The following is a 22,144-nucleotide window of genomic DNA, read 5'->3' as shown; positions in this document are numbered from 1 at the left end:
TAAAAAATATTTAAAAAGATCAATATTATATATTGTCTATCTATTAATAAATTATAAATTTTTTATTTATGTCCTATATCAAAATTATATATAAAAAATAAATATAAAATTTTAAATAATTAAGATCATTAATATATATATATATAATTATATATTACTATTTTATATGTATATATATAAATTAAAAATATAGATTAAATATATATACAATCGAGCCAACTCACAAGTTAATGAGCTGAGTTTATCTAAATTCAAACTCGACTCATTTAATTTATGAACTCAGTTCTAGGTTTAAACTGGGCTCACCATCTCATGAGTTTAGTTTATCGAGCTATTAATAAGTCGAATTTGAGTGAGTTTATGAGCTAACTTGACTCACTTTTAACCCTATATTTAAGTTTGAAATATTTAAAACATATGCAGGTGCTACATTACATTTTATACCCTCTTTTTTGGGTCGAATTGTAACAAACAATCTGAAAAAAATAACTAAACTCTTATTATATACTATTTGTGACTAAATAAATATAAATAGATAAAAATGCAAAATGCTTATGAGAAGAGTGAATGGCGGGCAAAAGGGACAATTCACACTCCGAACCTTTTGGCGCGAACTGCATCGCTCATTCATTCCCTCGCTCTGCACCTTAATTCTATTCCCAATCCATTCTCTCAAACAACGCAAAATTAGTTACCGTTCCATTCGGAACAATTCCTTTCTCCTCTTACTCCTTTCTTCGCATTTTCTTTCTCTTTCTCTATTTGGACCCCAACGACTAAGAAAATCTATCTTCCGTGTTCTTCTACCTATTACGAATTTCAACTAACAAAGAAAAAAAAAAAAGATTCTATGTACATTTTGATTAATTACTACCAGCTGCGATCAATCAATATTCATGTTACTGCTGTGGTTTCCTTGACCTAACGGAAGCTGCCGCATTCGCTTTCAGGTTATTGATTATGTTTTTTTATGTTTAATTCTCACGGCGTTTCTAGGGAACCAAACATGATGGTGGTTACGTACTTGGAATTCATAGGCGGGTGCAGATTTCTACTCTGAATTTGTATTCTAAAAGTACGTGGACGTATTTATATTGCAAGTTAGATGTTTGTTCCTAGTTTTAGAAATGCTTATGGTCATAAGAAAATAGTCAATAGATTTTCAATTTTTTTTCTTAATTTGTTCTTTTGGCTCATCAATGAACTGTTGGATGCTTGAGTACATAAAATGCTTATGATCATTGCTGCCATTATTTTTGAGCTTTGACTTTTGAAATTGGAAATAAGCTGTTGTATGAATAAAAATGTATGTATTTTGTATCAGTTTTAATTTCTTATTTGGATCATTGAGTTTGGGAACTAGATATGGAAGATAACGATGCATGTTTAATTCAATTATTCAATGTGTATAATGTTAGAAACTTAGAATGTAGCTGAAAATTAGTATGGTATGCTAGTTAGAAAATTTTTGGGTGGGAGCCAGTTTCACTTGTAAAACAATATCATGAATCTGGATGCAGATAACGAGCTTGAAAGGAGAGGGAAAAAAATAGAAGAGAAAGAAGAAAATGGCGACTCTAGGGGATATTTGTGTTTCCGCGGCCGTCAATCTCTTGTCTGCAATTGCATTCTTGCTGGCTTTTGCAATATTACGACTTCAACCCATTAACGATAGGGTCTATTTCCCAAAATGGTATCTCAAGGGAATAAGAGGAAGCCCAACAAGTTCCAGAACAGCAGTTGGAAAATTTGTTAACCTGGACTACAGTTCCTATCTTAGGTTCCTGAATTGGATGCCTGCAGCATTGCATATGCCAGAGCCAGAACTTATAGATCATGCAGGGCTTGACTCAGCAGTGTATATTCGGATTTATCTGCTTGGGTGAGTTGTTGCGAATAAGGGCCGTGTTTGGAGACGGTCTCAGGATAGAAATATAATAACAAAACTGAGATAATAGACACAACCTCATATTTGAGTGGATGAAAAATACAAGAAAAATCTGTCTTAGGACAAAAGTATTTTACTTGTCTCCTTATCCAAACAAATTTGTATTTTTCAATGTCTCTATATATTTATGCTCTTAGACAGTATTCAAATGCAACATTTTTATTTTTATTTTTTTGCAATTAGGCTCTGCTGAGACATTTAAAAGACAAAGGAATTTGGTCTTCTATTTTCTATTTTGAATCTTTATTTTTTGTTTCCCCCTTTTAATGCCTGATTCTTTTTTCTCTGTTGGGAATACTGAGATACAGGTTGAAAATATTTGCCCCAGTTGCCGTACTTGCTTTTGGTGCTTTGGTTCCCGTTAACTGGACTGGGAGAAGATTGAATGCATCAAAATCCAAGGAGTTGACATTTAGCAATATTGACAAGCTTTCGATATCAAATGTTCCAGATGGATCAAAGAGGTGAGGAGATCCTTTTAACACTGTTTTCTTGGCTCCAACTCTGTCTCTTGTTATACAACATAGGATGGATCTTAACACTATATGCTAAGAAGTTTAGTGTCATCTCCTTGCAGGTTTTGGGTTCATATTGGTATGTCATATCTCTTCTCTTTTTGGACATGCTTTACTCTTTATAGAGAATACAAGATTATAGCAGCAATGAGATTGCGATTTTTGGCATCTGAACGTCGTCGTCCAGACCAATTTACTGTAAGTTGGTCTCATTTTCAGTGTAGTACATTTTCTTGTTATAAGTAGCTTGCTGAGATGCACATATGTACATATATATGTACATGTGCCTATTATACTCAAATGAAGGGTATGTGGTAGTAACATAAGTCTTTCTATTTTCATGTTCTCCACAATTTTACTGTGATGCAGTGCAAGTCATTCAGCTTTTGCTTGTTATCAGTACTGTAACATTTACAGCTTGCTTAGGAAATTATCCTTATTCAGATGTTCAATGTTAATAACAGCTCTGATAATTTATAGGTCCTAGTGAGGAACGTTCCACCAGATCCTGATGAATCTGTTAGTGAGCACATTGAGCATTTTTTTTGTGTCAATCATCCTGATCACTATCTGATGCATCAGGTAATATTGTTTATAGACAATCTTAATTATATAACTGACAATAATAATATTTATAAGAATTGGTCTGGTAATCTTGTAATTTTCTTTGATGCAACAAAACATTAATTTATTCTTAATGATTGATAGGTGGTATATAATGCAAACAAGCTTGCTGCAATAGTTGCAAAGAAAAGGGCAATGATAAACTGGCACATTTACTACGAAAACAAATATGAAAGGAATCCTTCGCAAAGGCCAGTTACTCGGGTAACTTTCTCTTCATGATTTACTGTCAATTAGTTGTTATTGTGGCTTTCTTTTTAGTTAACAATTTGAATTGATGGGATCCTCTTTTGTCTTTTTGTTTTTTCATGAGAACTAAAAATAAGGTGATGTCAACTGACAATATTTTTTTCCCCTGTTCCTCAATTTGATTTCTTATCTATATAGACAGGTATGCTCGGTATCTTCGGGAAAAAAGTGGATGCTATTAATCATTATACTTCGCTAATTGATAACTTGAGCAAACAAGTACGTACTGATTAAAAAGTGCAATGCTTTAGTCAACTTTCACCTTCCATATACTTCCTTTGAAGTTGTCAAGTTATGGTAATTATTTGTCATTGTTATTTCAATAGAAATAGCGGGTTATGATCCTAAGAGTTCTTAGAGGAAGTTCAAGTTATGGGTCTTTCACCTCATTTCCTACCCTTGTTCTGTATTCTAATTGTGCTTGGAAAGTTATAAAACTGGTTTAAGGTTAAACCAATTTCTGAACTTTCAAGTGTTTCTGAACATGCATTAATAAATTGTTACTCTTATATAGTTGTCATTGGTACAAATGTTTAATATCAAAATATTCATCTTGCACCAAATTCAGTTTGCTCTTTGTTTGTGTGTCTCCTCTCCTCTTACGGTATTTTCATATGGTGATCAATATGATTGTATTCATTTCATGCAGGAAGAGGAAGAAAGACAGAAAGTTAGAAATGATCCCGATGCTATTGTTCCTGCAGCATTCGTTTCATTCAAAACCCGATGGGGAGCAGCTGTATGTGCTCAAACTCAGCAAACTAGTAATCCTACTATTTGGCTCACAGAATGGGCTCCTGAGCCTCGAGATGTCTATTGGGATAATCTAGCCATTCCATATTTGGATCTCAATCTTCGAAAATTGCTCATGACTGTTGCTATGTTTTTCTTAACTTTCTTCTTTATGATACCAATAGCATTGGTCCAATCTCTAGCCAACATTGAGTCCATCAAGCATGTCTTTCCTTTCTTGGCGTCGTTAGTTGAGAAGTAAGTTCAATCTACACTAGTGATATACAATTTTCTTAAATCTGAAGTGCTAATAAGTTAACATTTTCGCTTGATTCACCAACGCTTAGTATCTTTTTGTGTTGTTCTGTAAAGGGAATAATTCTTCTCATGTGAAAAATCACATAAACTAGTCATTTGCATACTCTTAACATTAACTAAAATATCGAGATCCACACTATTTCTTATCTTCATGTTTCATACTCAATAATACAATTTCACAAATAACTACGTCATGCACAATTTCCGCATAAAAGGAGTCCATTTTGTTGCTAGAGTAATGGCTTTGGTTTCTTCTCATACCCTGCAGGCCATCTGTAAAGAATTTTATTCAAGGATTTCTGCCAGGGCTAACATTAAAGATATTTCTTATTTTCCTCCCTAAAATTCTCATGACAATGTCCAAAATAGAAGGTTTTACATCGCTTTCAGGCTTAGACCGGAGGTCAGCATCCAAATATTACTTATTTATTCTTGTCAATGTGTTCCTTGGAAGCGTTGTAACAGGAACCGCATTTCAGCAACTTGAACAACTTATTGATCAGCCCTCTACAGAGTAGGCCCCGAGCTTAATTAGGTTTCATAATTATATAGCTTTTACTTGGTTGCTGAACATTGTTGCAACTGAGAACTCTCATGAACATGATACTTAATAAATCTTTATCATGTGTAGGTTCACCAAAACTGTTGGCAGTACAATCCCTATGAAAGCAACATTTTTCATCACATATGTAATGATTGATGGATGGGCTGGAATTGCTGCAGAGGTCCTCAGATTAACTCCGTTAATTATGTTCCACCTGAAAAACACATTCCTGGTGAAGACAGAGCTGGACAGACAAGCTGCTATGGACCCTGGTTGCTTGGATTTTTCCATATCTGAACCTCGAATACAGTTATATTTCATGCTAGGACACGTCTATGCCCCAGTTACGCCTTTACTTCTCCCCTTCATTGTAGTATTCTTCGCCTTTTCCTACTTGGTCTTTCGGCATCAAGTAAGTTTTCAATACAATTTGTTGCAATGTTTTGTTTTATATTCAATAATGGTGTCAAGATAGAAATACTGACAAAAGTTTCATTACACATGTAAGAATAAATGTTATTTAGTTTTTGCTGTTCTTAACTGACGATTTTCTTTTTCTCTTTCTTTTGCTGTCACAAGATTATCAATGTGTATAACCAGCATTACGAGAGTGGAGCAACATTTTGGCCAGATGTCCACCGTCGAGTTCTTACCGGATTGATTATATCCCAAATTCTATTGATGGGGTTGCTCAGTACCAGAGGCACTAACAAGATCACGCTAGTTCTTATTGGACAACCCATCTTGACATTCTGGTTCTACAGATATTGCAAAGGCCGCTTTGAATCAGCATTCATAAAGTTCCCACTAGAGGTCAGTTAACCATTTAGATAATTTCTTACACACCATTCAATAGTCCGGATAAAATCGTTTTGGAAAAAAATCCTTTAAAGGGAATTGGAAAGTAAGAAAAAAACCTCTAAAGTGAAGAGAACCGTAAAGTAATAAAATAAGGAGTTAATAATCAATATTGATGACAGGAAGCTATGGTGAAGGATACGCTTGAACGGGCTGTTGAGCCAACCTTGAACCTGAGAATATATCTTCAAGATGCTTATGTACACCCAGTTTTTAAGAGAAGTGAGTTGGAAAAACCAATGGCCGTTGATGATGAAGAAGAGAATCCTCTCATTCAAACAACTAGAGCGTCTCGTCTGAGTAGCATGCCAGAATCTGATAATGAAGCATAGTAACTGATAGTTGTTGATGTACAGTTAACATTAGATTGAATTTTTTCTTTTTTGGAAATAGAATCAACCAATTTTTGTGTGGAAATTACAAGATTGCAACAAGCGACATGTCCCAAACAGATTCCTGGCTCAGGTGACACTGTTGGTCTCAACTGGGTTGGAAGATGCTCTTTGTTGTACCATTTTTTTAAACCTTTGTTCTTTAACAATTTCTTTGTAGGTATATATCATATCTTGTAATTATTGTAGATAATTTTGTGTTCAATAGACCAATACTAAAAGACATAACCCATTTGATAAAAAAAAAAGGGCAAGCAAATCAACAAGAGGTCAGAAACAACACTCCCAAGATGAAGTTAAAGTTTTTTTTCTTTTAAACAATGAAATAAAGTTTTTATAGAGATTGTGTAAAATATCATACTATCATCTAGAGGTGGGTATACTGTCCAGCTCTATCCGTTAACTCGGACCACAACAGACTAAATATTAACGGATCGAGTCGGGCTAGTTTGCAACATATAGGAGTTGCTTTGAGAAATGTTCGTGTTTACATCGCGTTGGTCCGCGATTTCATGGGCCAACTCAAACTGCAAAATTTTTTGTCTTTTTTTTTTTTTTGCATTGCTATTATCAAATTCATGAGTTATGATTAAAAATTAGTAAAAGAATGAGTCATAGATGAAGGCACAAATCTTATACAGTAGTAAATTGATATTTATGTCAATTTCATGACAAATTAAAAAAAATAAATAGTAAATATTAAGTGAAAAAAAAAGTTTTAAATGAATTGTTAGTTTTTAGCTTATATAAATACATTTTTATTAACATTATACTTAAAGCGAGTTTAAGTGGTACGGATTGCCGATTAAACAAGTTGATCTACGGATCATAGCCACCTCTACTACCATCTAATTATTTGCTTGTATATGCTAACTTTTTATATAGTAACCAAAAAAGAAAAAACAGAAAATTTTGTCTGTCTAACAAATTTAACCTCTCACCGAAGACTGTGATCTACTACTATTGATTGCACCTACCAAACCACTTTAGCTCTTCTGACAAGATTGTCTCAATCAATAAAATTATTCTCCACCGTTAGTTTTCGACAAAATTCCTGTACATTTATTTAAGAAAAAAAGCTTTATAAAAATAAAATAAAATAAAAAAATCCTGATCCGATTGTAGCCAAAGGCGACGGTAATGAGCGCGGCAGAGTGGAGAAGAGAATGAAAAAGCATTGTGTTAACAAAACCACACACATACCATCCCTTTCTCATCTTCTCCGTTATTTATTCTTTGCTCTCTCTTCAATCATTTCAATCATTATCTCATAAAATGTAAGTTTCAATCTCTTACTCAATCAATATAGATAGTTATTTTATTCGCTCGCTCACTCACTCACTCACTCACTCTACACTGTTAACTGCAACTGCAAACACATAGCACCAGGAACTGCTTCTATGGCGAATCTGGTGCATTCATTCACACTGATTCCTTGCAACCCATATAAATACCGAACCAAAGTTTCATTCTTTCACAAATCCTTTAACCAGACAAAGGACCAATTCGTTATTCGAGGGTTGCAAAGCCCCATTCAACCTTTTTCACATAATTTCACCTCAAAATTGGGTGCCACGTCAAGGTTATCCGTTGAGCATAAACTGAATGCCGTAGCTTCCGAATCTGAGGATCTGAAGAGGGCGTTGAGCTATTTGTTCAGGACAGAGATTGGTGGCGGTTTGGTTAGAGTTTATGTCACAAAGAGTAATAACGACCTTAGGTATTCTGTTTTGATTGAGGTTTCTTCGTTGGATTTAAGGGTTAGTGGCCAAGGTGAAAAGAGGCTTGTGTTGTGTTGGGGTGTGTATAGAGACGATTCGTCGTGTTTTGTGGAGTTGGATTCGAAGAATTCGGGTGGGGATGCTGGGGCGGGGATGAATCTAAGCCAGTTTAAGCAGAATTCTGCTGAGAAGTTTGTGGTTGAGTTGGATTTTGATGCTAAGCAAGTTCCATTGTACTTGTCATTTTATTTTAAGTCTCTGTTAGGTGATGATGAGACGAGTGGAGTGGAGATCAGAAGCCATAGGAGAACAAATTTTTGTGTTCCTGTCGGTTCTCTTCCGGGATACCCAGCTCCTCTAGGTCTGTCTTTTAGTCCTGATGGTTCTATGAACCTTGCCCTTTTCTCAAGGCATGCAGAGGGTGTTGTTTTGTGTTTGTATGATGACACTGGTGTGGAGAAACCTGCCTTGGAGCTTGATCTGGATCCTTATGTCAATCGATCAGGTGATGTTTGGCATGTCGCATTTGAGAGTGCCTGGACTTTTGTGAGCTATGGTTATCGCTGCAGGGGGGATCTTGTGGGGAGAGACAAGGATGATGATGATGCCATGCGTGTTCTTTTGGACCCTTATGCTAAGATCATTGGGAATTTTTTTCCTGATGGTCATGGATTAGTGAGGAATCTTGGACGGTTGGGGAAGGAGCCTGCTTTTGACTGGGGTGATGATTACCGTCCGAATTTGTCCATGGAAAAGCTAGTGGTCTATAGGTTGAATGTCAAGTGCTTTACGCAGCACGTGTCCAGTCAACTTCCTAGTAATTTAGCCGGGACCTTTTCTGGTTTGGCTAACAAGGTGAAGTATCTCAAAGATCTGGGTGTGAATGCCATTTTGCTGGAGCCAGTTCTCACATTTGATGAGAATAAAGGACCATATTTTCCTTGTCACTTTTTCTCTTTAATGCACATATATGGGCCATCTGGTGGTCCTGTGTCCACTATCAATTCTATGAAGGAGATGGTTAAAACTATGCATGCCAATGGTATAGAAGTTCTTATGGAAGTTGTGTTTGCCCATACTGCTGAGGCTGGTGCTCTGCAAGGAATCGATGACTTATCGTACTATTTTCTAAATGGATTTGATGATCCGGATACACAGGGTGCTTTGAAATGTAACTATCCTGTAGTGCAAAGTTTGATTCTGGATAGCCTTCGTCATTGGGTGACTGAGTTTCACATTGATGGCTTCTCTTTCATAAATGCTTCTAATCTGTTGAGGGGTTCTCATGGAGAATACTTGTCTCGACCTCCATTGGTTGAAGCAATCGCTTTTGATCCAGTACTCTGGAAGACTAAAATCATTGCAGATACCTGGGATCCCCATGGTATGGTAGCAAAGGGAACCCACTTTCCTCATTGGATGAGATGGGCTGAAATAAATACAAAATTTTGTCATGATGTGAGAAACTTTTTGAGGGGTAAAAGTCGTATCAGTGACCTCGCAACAAGACTTTGTGGGAGTGGAGACATGTTTTCTGATGGACGAGGCCCGGCATTTGCTTTCAATTACGTTGCCAGGAATTTCGGACTTTCTCTTTTGGACTTGGTCAGCTTTAGTAGTGGTGAACTAGGTGCAGAGTTGAGTTGGAATTGTGGAGAAGAAGGACCTACTAACAACTACGTTGTGCTTGAAAGACGACTCAAACAAATCCGTAATTTCCTCTTCATCTTGTTTGTGTCCTTAGGAGTACCTGTTCTGAACATGGGAGATGAGTGTGGTCAGTCTTTTGATGGTTCTCCTGCATACAGTGACTTTAAACCTTTCAATTGGAGTGCCTTGCAAACAGGTTTTAGCAAACAAACAACACAATTTGTTTCCTTTTTAAGTTCACTGAGAAAGAGGCGGAGTGATCTTCTTCAAAGTAGCAGCTTTTTAAAGGAAGAAAACATAGAATGGTACGGAAGCAACCAGGATCCACCACAATGGGAAGACCCAACCTGCAAGTTCCTTGCCATGCTCTTGAAGGCAGAAAAAACAGAGCTCCCAGAAAACCCTTTACCTACTGACATATCAGGGGACTTATTTCTTGCTTTCAATGCAGCTGATAATTCAGAAACCTTAGTTCTGCCCGTGCCCCCGGAAGGGATGTCGTGGTACCGTTTAGTCGATACGTCTCTTCCGTTTCCTGGTTTTTTCTTAACCAATGGTGAACTTGTCCCTGAGCAGACAGCAGGATTGTTTACTTACCTAATGAGGTCTCACAGCTGCACTTTATTTGAGACAAGCAATAAGAGAAGCTAAAGTGCACTCATCAGCCCAATACCTCCCTTAATCCTTTCCATTATATATTACATGAAAAATGGGGTTTCAATTATAGATTTATAGAATAATGATTTGAGATATATATGTTATGATGTTTGGTGAGGAATATGTAATAGGATATGCTTGCTGGAAACCCGTGTAAAATAGTGAATGTTTTCAGAAAATTGTTTCCCGAAAACTATAATTATGTTATGGTGGTGGTGGTATTGTTTTCAAATGTGTAAAATATGAAGAATTTACCAAATTACATTTTGTGAGGTATCTCTTCATTGAGTGACAACAATATGTAGATAATTTAGGACCATGTTAAGAGATATACTGTGTATCATTGATGGCCAAGCACGAGAAAATTTTATAAATTGGTGACTTGAATCACACTTTCATTCAAGTTCAAAAGAAAAAAAAGAAAAAAAATTTCACTCTTCCATTCTCATTCAAATTTCGTTGCAAATGGCCGCTGAATTTGTTTGTCTACCTGAATGCAAACATTCGACGTGATTATGATAGAGTCTCTTTTGAATGTAATTTCGTTCACTGATGAAATTTCATCGAGTTAAATTTTTGACCGAGATAAAGAATATTGTATTGATGAATAACAGAGTACCCGGATCAAGAAGATAGAAAAACATGGGGTACAACCATATAAGTTTCTAATAGCAGCAGATGACTGAAAAATTAGTTTAACCGTCGTATAAAATTTATGGCCCAAGTCAAGAACAAAAACGCTATGCATCTTAGAGTAGAAAAATTACAATATTCGAAGGAATATCAAGAATAACACCATCAAATCTGATAATGTGAATTCTGAAATACCATTTTGCATGCAAACAGGTTGGGGCTTCATCTAACATTCTACAACATATGAGACATGATATGAATATGATTTTATTTTAGCAAAACCCAATTTTATTTGAATTTTTATTTTGATTTATTACTTTTTTTAAAAAATTTAGTCTTTCTTATGTTGATTATTTTTTAAAAAGTACTTTTTCCATTATATAATTATGAAGCTATTTGGTTACAATTTCTTTAAAAAATACGATATTTTTATTAAAAAATGCAAAAATGTTCCTTTTATTTTAAACAAGCATATATATATTTCAAATAACAATTTTAAAAATTTAAAAATAGTACTTTTTATATTTTCTATTCGAGAGGATCTAATGATCTACCCACCTGGTTCATCTTTTTTACTTAATACCTACAAGAAGACAAGTCTCAAATTCTACTGACTAAAAGCATGCAAGGACAGTAACCTAAGTAACACTAACATCCAAATTTGTTAACAAATCAATGAATATCTATGCCACAGTACAACACAGCTCTGAAGAGATTTAAAATCTATGTTGAAATGCAACAATCATTTCAGCTGCTGCACCCATGGCGCCAATCCCTCCTTTCTCCAAAAGCCTAAGAGCCAACTCATGCTCATTCATCTGTATTAATCCCTTGCTTAGTCTCTTCAATATATCGACATTGATTTCGCTGACCCACAATGGAGTGCAACTCACAATCAGGCTCAGAAATCCTGACACATAGGCTCGCCAAGTAGCATCCTGACAACGCAGTGGTATATTCTTCTGAAGGACACTTGCAATGAATTCAAAATGCAGCCCCATAACCTTTCCTCTTTGTCTTGATAGAAGTGAGTGGTCAATACCCCAGGCAAATGCCCCACTGAGCATGACAAAAAGTGCTAATGCATAACCTCTAAGCATAGCAACCAAGGCACTGGATTCTTCACCATCCAGCTCCAACATACTAGAAGAAAAGAACCATTTAGGAATAGTCTCTTTTATGAAATATTGAACCAACTTTATTCCACCCGATATCCAAACCAATGAAGCTGCCAGTAGAGCAGCATGCTTGACCCGTGCCTTGGATCTAGCAAGAGAAACCTGTCCATATGTCGTTCCATACTTGATTTTCTTCTGCTTCTTACCATCCCCCTTGAGTAACTGATTACTTACTATATCTCTCACTGTTTGCATTAGAATAGAGACAATTTCTTCAGACAAGTACCTGGTATCTCCAATATACTGGTACACTTTCAAGCAAATAGTTCCTGGAGCAATCGGAGAGACCCCGTCAGATGTTTTGGAATTGACACCAACGCCATAACCATGACCAAGGAGAGCACCAACACCACCATTATTATGTAAACAGGCAGAGCCAAGCCCAAGTGTGGATTTGAAGCAACTTCTTAGTAGTTGAACTACAGCATCCTTGTTGCAGTGGAAGACTGTTCTGGAAGCAGAGAGCACAAGGTAATCACTCCAACGCTTCACTTTCTGGACCCACAAAGAAGCTACAATGGGCATGCACGGCCAGGGGCAACTAGAAGCAAGAGCAATCATAACTGGGCCAATCAGGCTAAGGAACCGCCCAGTGTCTTTGTCAAGTTTATATGTTAATGTGAGGCTTACAAAAGCTGCCAAAGGCAAAGGCAATGTAGCTTGAAAGTCCCCATCTGCTTGCAAGGAATCCAAAATAAACAACATAATGACTAAATGAAACTTTGATCTCCACATTTAATAAGATTAAGAAACAAACAAGTCCACCACAAAAATAAATACTGGGATGACAAAAACATATATGGTTCACACTGCTACCTCTTTTGTATGTTCATAATAGCTGCTTGATTTAAGTCATTCACGAATAATGTCAAAGACAAACTCTTCTAAAGGCTACTGTCTACTGATTTTTATAACAACAGTGTCAATTACAAACTCTCCTACAAATAACTTAAGCTGTTAAGGTTATAAATGGGTTTTGGACTCATGAAAGAAACTTTGGACTTCAAGTATATAGGTGTATGAGTATTACAAAGGAATTTAATCCATTAAATTTTAACTCTTAGTTTTACCCCATACTAATCTTAACTAATAATGACTAATGTTAAGGCCAACCCTATCGTATCCTAAAATATCAACATTGTATGTAAAGAAAGTGTCAAGGATAATGTCAAAAATAAAAATTTTGCTGTGGGCGTGAATTGAGTAAACAATAAGATGAATTACCTACAGCAAGGCTTGGAACATCAACACCTGTGGTGGCTAAAATTTTCTTTATCTGCTGCTCAACAAGGGATAAATTTGCAGCAGGGCTAGGCCAATCAGTTCCATTCATAAAACCTGGCTTCCATATTCCGCGTCTAACTTCAGCTGATAAATAGCTTGCAATTGTAACCAAAGATGCTGGCAGAAAATCAGCCAGATCTTTGAGGCCTGGGATAAGAAGCACATTGAAATAAATTACACAGTAAACAACATAAGAAGAAAATTCTAATACTCAGGATTACCAATGCAGCATTAAGTTCAAAACACAGGAATTCATTATCAAGATATAAGCAATTGAAAAATTATTCTAGGGCACCTTTTAGATGCAGCATGTACTGGTTCCTCAAGCAGCATGAGGTGTTCTAGGAACAACTTTTGACTATTTGAATTCTACTCAGTATTTACCTAATAAATGTTAAAGCTTACTAAGGTATATAAAACACTAGGCAAACCTGTAGCTAGTTGACGTGTAGAAAGTCTTCCATGAGCACAAGCCGTCAAAGCAGCATCCAGCACAAACGGAATGGCCTCAAGTATATCCCACGCAGGTACCTTTAGTTTCATGATAGCTTCATTCAGTGCAGACCCAGGTGAACCGCTGCTTCCTGAATTGCTACATGCCAAAGGTTCATCACAACTATTTATCTTCCTAAATAACGTGCATAGTAGAACATCAACAATCTGATGCACAGGCCCTCCAGGGACAAGACCAGACGGGATTGAAACAATGCATTCCTGATGTTGCTGATACCAGAAGTTGAATTTTGGAAAGGAATCCAAAAATACTGGTTCAGTAGGAAAGGTTATATATTTTGAAAATCTTTTGCGCGTTATTTGATCCTTTGCTGATCTTCCAAAAGATGCCAATAGAAAGTTTCGAACCAATAAAAGGGAATCAGGACAAAATAGTGACCCAAGTGGTGGAGTAGCAGAATCCCTCCGCACATGTTCAATAGATGGAACATCAAACCGCCAGAACCTCAGCAAAAGAGTGAATGCATTTGAGAACACCTCATGAAAAGAGAGTTCTTCTCCAGTTGAAAGAGTTTGTGAGACATCGGGAACACATGATCCAAAAACCTCACATATTCGCATTAACCCTGCTGCAAGTAATGGAACCTGAGTAAATAGAAATATCAGCAAGCATCAGCAAGCACAGTATATGTCAGCATCTGCTTGTATATATAACTGATTTGATGATTGAAACTTCTCAGATAGGAAAACCAAATGCCATATATATACTTATACTATAAAAAAGAGTAGTTATAATTACATGTCTAAGCCAGAATACAATTGTTAGAAATTAGCATACCAAACCATGAAGAGAGAAAATATGAACACAATCTAGTGATGAAATTCCAATAAGAAGAACATTGAGAAATTGAGCTTGGCTGATCAAATGGCTTTCAGTTGGAGGAACCAGAGGTGAGAGCAAACTTGTCATAAAAAGAATGGTGTGCTCCTGCAATAAAGATAATCATAGTAAAAAACTAAAATAAAAAGAAGGATCAACAGACACAACAAACTAAACAACTAGGAAAGAGAAAACTACTAATTTCTATGGTAGAATCAAAGAACTAACTGGAATAATTTAGCTCTACCTGTACATTCCATCCTCGTACTAAAGATGCCCCACAGAGGATAGTGGCAGCAGATATCTTCTCTTCGTCTGAACCATTGGTTGCAATTTCATATATTTTCTCAATCTCTGCTAAGCTTCCATCAAATCCATGAGCTTAAAAATTCAGTTGTGTTACCTCTGGTAAATTTACAAAAGAAGCATCTAATATTCTTGGCTTAAAAAAAGATAGGTGTGTTTGTAGTATTGATACTAGGCAACACAATTGTTACTCCTTAGAGAGAGAGAGATTCATTAAAATAATAGATATTTCCATTGATGTAAATCACAAACAACCAATTTTCAATGCTTTCTATGCCCTGTTTAAAATATATAAACCATTCTAGATAATTTCTTGTGTCAGTAGTCAATACATGCTATTTCTAAGTTCTTTTCTAGAAGTATCAGCTGAGAATGAGATTTTATGAAAATTTTAATTCTATCTAAAATTCTGAATACTACTCTTGTTTGAATTTTGTATTTATCTAAAAAATTGAAGTCTAGGTAAACACGAAAGGCACATCTGTCGGACAGGACAAGTGTTGTCCAATATGCAAACACAACAAATCAACAAAGTATCCATATCCGTAATGATCGTTCCATATTACTAGAATACATTCTTCTCCCCATATTAGTTGTATACCATGTGTGAAAAAAAGTGCAATGCAATGTGGTTCTGGCTCACACAAGATGTTCCAAAAACTCATCACAGTAAAGAGGGGTGGGGATATTTTGTCTGGACAATATCCAGAGATAAAAAGGGACGGTGGACAAGGAATTAAAAATGTTCGGAGCTCAGACAAAAATAAATAATGAAATGCAAAAGGGGTAGCTTCAGAGAAGATATTCTTTCAAGAAAACAACATTTAATTTTGCAATAACAACCTTTTAGAAAATCCTTGCATATTAGGATTATAAGAAAGTCAGTCAGTTCTTGCATCCTAACCCATTAAAGTGCATTAGAGAATAAAGTTACAAATAGAAATGCTGAAACTATCATAATACTAAACTACTAAAGTGTGAACAAGGTCTAGGTCAGTAGCATGAATGGAAGAAAACAAGGAAAAAGAAAGATACTATGAAATGCATAAAGGAGTATCCAAAAGTTTCTGACAAACAATTTAAGGTGGGACAGACAACTTGGATCAGGAAGTGCAGTCAGATATTAGACCACAAAAAAAAAAAAATTGAATGGCAAGAAAATTAAAGGCACTAAGTAACCATTAGTTTACTACAATGATACACCACTGCTGCTTTGTCATGGTGGAAAGAGGAAAGAGAGAGGAAGGGGGGGGGGGGGGAGACTATCTGAACAAGAACAATAATCTAAACTTTTAACAATATTCTCCTAAATATTTCCCTTGTAACAGAACTTTTAAGATGGGAGCAGGGGCACAAAACCCAGGAATGATATGATTCACTAGCATACCTGGAAGCTGGAGTTACAACTAGTACATCAACCAATTCAGGAGTTAGCTGTGATCCCTTCATTAATGAAGACCACCCAGCCACCTGGCTAGACGTGCTACAAGGAATTTGATTGCTGCATGCATTGACATAGCCAGGCCAAGAATAAGCTGATGTATCAAGTAGGTTTCTTGCAATGCAAGCCTCAACGATTAGATGCCATAAGTTGCCAGCTGTGAGGAAACATAAAATAAAATAAAATAAATTTATGAAATCATGTCGCTACAGAGAGAGAGAGAGAGAGAGAGAGAGAGAGAGAGAGAGAGAGAGAGAGAGAGAGAGAGAGAGAGAGAGAGAGAGAGAGAGAGATTTGGAAATATGCATACATTGACTTTGAATGGAAGGTGATACGGAGGGGGAAATCCTAAAAATAAGATCGCATCCTTAGCTCTTGATAGATCCCATCTTTTAGAGAAGCTAAATAAATTGAGAGGAAAAAAGAGGGGGGGGGGGGGGGGAGAAGAGCGGGATCATTTTGTAGAGAACCTAATGTTTGAATCGTTGATTTAAAAAAAATGAGTGGGATAGGCTCTACATAAGGATTAAAAATAGTAGATTTGTCTAGTTCGCATGGAAAGCAGGTGGAGAGGAAGAAAGAGAAGACTAAAAGAGGCAGAGCTCTGAGGATTTTGTGACGATGGCTGACTGAAAGGAGGGAGGGGATGATGACAAGGGAATAGTCCAGAATAGGCATCGGATTAGCATAAGTTATGACATAGAAAGAAGAGAGAGGCGAAGGAAAAGAGGATAAAGTGGTTGTGTGTCATGCAACTTGGACTAGGCCGCCACAAAGGGAGCCAGCATTGATTTAAAACTACAATGATAGATAGCCATTCTGAGCTAGATACTCAAGGCCCTTGTGCTTTCTTTAGAGTGTTTACCTCAAATTTGCAGTCAAATGACCTAAATTTGAGTTTATGGGTGTCGATTGAACTAAGAAAAGGAAAACAAAAACAATAAAAAACTTTAACGCACATACTAATCACCAGTCAAGTTACTTGTGAAATTGTTATTCATACGGTGATATGATGGGTGTGAGAGCGAGGTTCAAGAAGCGAGATGATGCAAAGGAGGGAAGGCTACTAATTAATTAATGGAACAGTTAAATAAAGTATCATCTCAGAACTTTTAAGGGGCTTAAGCTTGTAGAATAAGATCTGCGGCGTTCATGTCAGTGCTTTCTCTCCATGGTTCTATTCTAGTGATGTGTACGAGAACATGGGTCTATGGAATATGCCATTGCCTCTTAATGGAATAACCAAATTCACCAAACCAATCTGATTGAAGTCATCATGAGAAGAAGTTGGTCTTTCTTCGCTAACACTATGGTAGAGTTATTGCTATGCAAAAGCAAATTTAGGTGGAGTAATGATTGTTTGATTTATGAAATGATGGATATTGTGATCTAAATGGTTGCTGTAATCAGCTGTAGCCAAAACTGGATTTTAGCTATAGAGTTATGGATACCATGTTAATATTCTGTGAGTTGTAAGAAAGTGCAGAAAACTAGAAAAAAATGAGAGGGAATATAAGCACCATGTTTGGTAGAAATCCAATAATAATCATTAGAGAATAACTATGATAAAATTATATACAAGAATTTCTATTAATAACTCTTAGTTATAATTTAATAGAGATCAATATGGACCCTCTCATATTTTTCTTTCCCTTCTTTTCCATATATTCTTTGAACTATTTTATCGAGTCCTGTCTCGTAGCTTAATGCTAGGTGGCTGTGATGAAGTTTCCAATAAAAAAGAAAGGTATAAGTTTTGTAACCAACATAGAGAGGAATACTTACAGCATTTTGTCGGTAAGTCATTCACGCTTATACTCTCCAAGACCTCACTGCCAACGGAGTTTCCAGCTAAGAACATAATAGCCTTGGCAGCAGCTTTATTGGCTTCCGAAAGAAAAGATTGAGGTGGAGTCAGTAAGAACTCATAATCACCCAATAGCTGTAAGCTGGCAATCAATTCTCCACGACACTTCCCCAAAGTTGGTTTATCTTTTCTTTGATTGGCAGGGCTACATTCAGCTTCCTCAATCAAACTTTCCTCTTCGTCAATAATATGAGCGACCACAAGGGTTATAATGCTCAATAACATACACATGCAAGTATGAAGGCGAGGTACAGGACCTTCAGTTGAATCCCTCTCCTAAAATAACAGGTGAAAAATATAAGTAGCATTATTTGAAAAGGGTGTAGATTCCAAATGCAAAAACTTTCCAGAGCCATTTTTTTCCTTTGTAAATAAATAACACTTGATCAATTAAATGTAGAACTGCAGCTGCCAACACATCCAAAGCAAATGTAAATGACATGCCAGCATAAGCTTCCCTTATAATAAAAAAGATGATTATATCACCAGCTCATACACATGAATAAATTCATGAAGCCATTTCACAATAAAAAAAAATAATCAGTTTCCCATCACTTCTGTTGTATTAACCCATACATACCCTTTGAACCAACCGCAATGCTGCAATCCATAAACCTAAAAATGCACTGTGCCAAGTACTTCCATTTACAGCATGTAAAACCTTCACCAAACCTGCAATAAAAACTTAAAATAAATTTCCAGTAAAAAAAAGGCTTGAAGTAAATAAAACTGCCAAGTACTTCCATTCAAAATAAGTGTTCAGTATTAAATATTATATAACAATGAGATTGAGCATTTGTATGGGGGTTCAAACCCTTGACCGCCAAATAATTGAGAGGTTTTCTTTTCATGTTAAAGTGGGCAAGCAAAAAATGGTCAATTTGTGCTACAAATTGTGTTATGCGAGGTTTTGAAATAAAGCTTTGGGCTAGCGTGAGATTATTTAGAGGTTGATTGATACTATTTGTACATTTTAATATTGGTGCTTTTGTTGATATTCAAATGTAGGCAACTAACAGAATCATGGCTTTACATGTATCGATTTGAGTTGTTTCACCACTATGATAAAAATAATACGGATCATACCAGTAACAATTTTAATAGCACTAAGTGCTGAGACATTAGCTCCACCCAAAGCATCTTCAAGGATAAGATCAATAGGAAGCCATTGCAAAGAACAACTATCACCAAAAGATTGACCAGCAAAACAGATCTGAGAGCCAGCAACCATGAACACATTAGCCTTAGATGTTGTTTTGCTTTGATGAGATATGCCTTTATAGATATTTTCCATTAAAAGCAAAAGGGCCTCCGGAGTAATATGTTTTGAGCTCCTCAAAACTGAAGAGTTTGATACAAGCAGATGCATTTGGCGAATGAAAAATCCCCAATGAGATGGCCTACAAAATATAATTTTTCTTCAGTCAGCGAGCGTTCCAGCACTTAATTGAGATTCACCCAATGGGCATTGTTCACCTCATAAATGCAAAGTACACCATAATTAAGTTCTTACATGTTTTGATGAACTAAGGAAAGGATCCTTGAAGTAATTTTGTTTTGCAAAAATTCTGCAACGATCTCAATAGCCATTGCTGTATTTTCTCTCTGCAATTCCCCCCTTTGCTCAGTTTTTTTTCCAGCGAAGCAATCAGGACTTCCAATATTCATATCATCTGACCTCCTTAGCCATCTAGGATTATCCTCCGATGCATGATCCAGTAATCCTTCATCATCTAGTAATGCTTCAAGTAACTGCCAAACAATTGAGAAGACAAACTCAACTAGAACAACTCCAGGCTCACAATCCTTTCGGTTATATACTTGGGAGAGAAGAAGAACTTCATCAATTGATGTCATAATCCTGCACAATCACTATGAAACATTACTATTAGCATTCAATGCAATAATATCATCCAAGAAAATATTATCCCTATTCATGGGGTAGAAGGTTTGAAGGCACACTATGTTAAAGAAACATTAAAACCCACATAACCCGGCTTCTAAAAGCAAGGCGTAGAAGCAAGGCCTTGTGGGCCCTAATGTTCAACTTTTAACATATTATAAAAGACAACCCAACAACATAATTCACAGAAAACTCCTTTGGAATTGAACCTCACTTTTCATAGTTTGGGGAATTGATATGAGAGGCGAGCATAAAAGCATTTCGCTTTAGGAGTTCCATATAAAGTCTGTAAGCTACTGGATGGAGTTGCCTGCTTGGAACAACCCTGCAGTCATGGGAAAAAGAAGTTGTAATTTAACAAGGAAGAAAAATAAGAAACTCCGAGAGATAACATGATGTTAGGCAAAGCTTTCCCTTAAAGATGCAGATATAATACAGAAGACAGCTGATTAGCTATCTATGTCACTGAAAAGCTACTTCAATCGCCAGCAAGGTCATAACTCCAAAAGGACACAAAAATACATACATGAGAAAGTTCAGGAGACCACCCCCAGACCCCCCAAACCTTCTACTGCCTCAAATGGTTTCTTTCTATTCAATAATTATGAAGTGCAACCAATTTGATTCCAATCAACTTTTTCGTGCGAAGCAGAGCAACATACAAACTTGCATTCACGAAATACAGTTACACAGATACATACACATATAAATATCCAATCATACGCGCTGCTGATATACTAAGCATTTCATAAAGTATACACATTACAGTAACAAATACCGATAATAATAATAATAATAATAATGATAATAGACAATAAACGATATGGCAAAAAAAAAAAAAAAAACCCAATTAGAAATGCACACATATAAAAACCATAATGTCCAAGACTACAAGAAGAAAATGATTTCTTACCAAAAAAAAAAAAGAAGAAAGAAGAAGAATCGCAGTAAAAGGAGGAATGAGGAGTTACGTGGCGGAGAGAAGAGCGAGGAGGAGCAAGGGAGGGACGATGTTGAGAGAGATGGCTCTTTCTAGAAACTTCCACGCGGTGGGGCAGTGATTCTTCCAGAAGAAATGAGACACGAGGTGGTGGGCGAGCTCCACGGAAGGAAGGATCACGGTGGAGGATCGGAGCATGGCGGCGAGCTCCGAGGCCCACAGGTTAGGGTCGGAGTTCCGTTGCTGAGCCAGCTCAGTGTGCCGAAGCACCGCGTCCCAGAGGCTCGGTTGATCAGTAGCGCTGGTTTGCGCGGGAACCGCCATACGAGAAAAATGAAAAGAGACCACGAGAAATTGAAATACAGAGAGAAGAGAAGAGAAGAAGAAGAAAACAAAATAAAATGCGGAACGCGCAATGGAGAGAGAGCGAGTGAGATTGTGAGAAGAGCGTTTAGTTTGAGTGTGTGTGTTTTTGTTGTGCATGGGAACGAGAATGAATTATGTTAGGGTCGGTTGCGTGACAGATTTCTCTTCTTCAAACCTTTCCCTCTTTTATTCAGCCAAATGGCTTTCTTCCTGCATTTAATTATGAACGACTATACCTGGACGTCAAAATTATTCTTTAATTCATTCACCAATATAAAATTTATATTAAAAATAAATTAAATCATATATATATAAATATATTAATAATTAATTTTAATATATAAATAATATTTTTAAATTACATTTAGAACAGTTTTTTAAAAAGTACTGAAAATCAACAAAAGACATTTAAATTCTTAAAATTAAGAAAATTCAAAATTTATTTTAAAAAATATATAAATTTAAATTTAATAAAAACATTTTAAATAGATTGTATATTAGACTTGTTAAGCAATTTATTATAATATTATTTGAAATTCACTGTTATAATGTTCATTTTTTAACACTGTTCTAAAACTATTTGATTCATTAATGTACTATTTAGAATTTAAGATGACTATTTACAAAATTATGTAAAGATAATAAATAAAAATTATTCAATGACTTATATGCCATATTTCTTTCA

General features: G+C 36.1%; 3 protein-coding genes across 3 annotated transcripts; 2 read left to right on the top strand and 1 right to left on the bottom strand.

The window, feature by feature from the left end:
• The first annotated feature begins 696 nt into the window (after positions 1–696).
• On the top strand, positions 697–6,460 carry LOC112696182 (CSC1-like protein At4g02900). The gene is made up of 12 exons (XM_025748805.3): positions 697–1,075; positions 1,521–1,882; positions 2,257–2,412; positions 2,526–2,661; positions 2,944–3,045; positions 3,172–3,291; positions 3,475–3,555; positions 3,986–4,326; positions 4,655–4,900; positions 5,018–5,342; positions 5,510–5,743; positions 5,911–6,460. Exons 2-12 carry the CDS (start codon positions 1,569–1,571, stop codon positions 6,118–6,120), a joined length of 2,265 nt encoding a protein of 754 aa, XP_025604590.1. The 5' UTR covers positions 697–1,075; positions 1,521–1,568; the 3' UTR covers positions 6,121–6,460.
• Positions 6,461–7,303: 843 nt separating this feature from the next.
• Positions 7,304–10,470, top strand: LOC112696181 (isoamylase 2, chloroplastic). The gene is made up of 2 exons (XM_025748804.3): positions 7,304–7,457; positions 7,564–10,470. The coding sequence occupies exon 2, from the start codon at positions 7,581–7,583 to the stop codon at positions 10,200–10,202; it is 2,622 nt and encodes an 873-aa protein (XP_025604589.1). The 5' UTR covers positions 7,304–7,457; positions 7,564–7,580; the 3' UTR covers positions 10,203–10,470.
• Positions 10,471–11,317: 847 nt separating this feature from the next.
• LOC112696180 (mediator of RNA polymerase II transcription subunit 33A) lies at positions 11,318–21,624 on the bottom strand. Its single transcript, XM_025748802.3, has 12 exons — positions 21,125–21,624; positions 20,368–20,478; positions 19,764–20,111; positions 19,337–19,650; positions 18,831–18,922; positions 18,169–18,526; positions 16,330–16,540; positions 14,884–14,998; positions 14,595–14,744; positions 13,735–14,401; positions 13,244–13,450; positions 11,318–12,693 (listed from the first exon to the last, which is right to left on the bottom strand). The coding sequence occupies exons 1-12, from the start codon at positions 21,574–21,576 to the stop codon at positions 11,558–11,560; spliced, it is 4,161 nt and encodes a 1,386-aa protein (XP_025604587.1). The 5' UTR covers positions 21,577–21,624; the 3' UTR covers positions 11,318–11,557.
• Positions 21,625–22,144: the final 520 nt, after the last annotated feature.

Source organism: Arachis hypogaea, chromosome 6 (assembly GCF_003086295.3).
Source record: "Arachis hypogaea cultivar Tifrunner chromosome 6, arahy.Tifrunner.gnm2.J5K5, whole genome shotgun sequence".
In the NCBI taxonomy this organism is placed as follows: domain Eukaryota; kingdom Viridiplantae; phylum Streptophyta; class Magnoliopsida; order Fabales; family Fabaceae; genus Arachis; species Arachis hypogaea.
The sequence above is the reverse complement of the archived record's forward strand: the minus strand, read 5'-3'. Positions and strand labels throughout refer to the sequence as shown.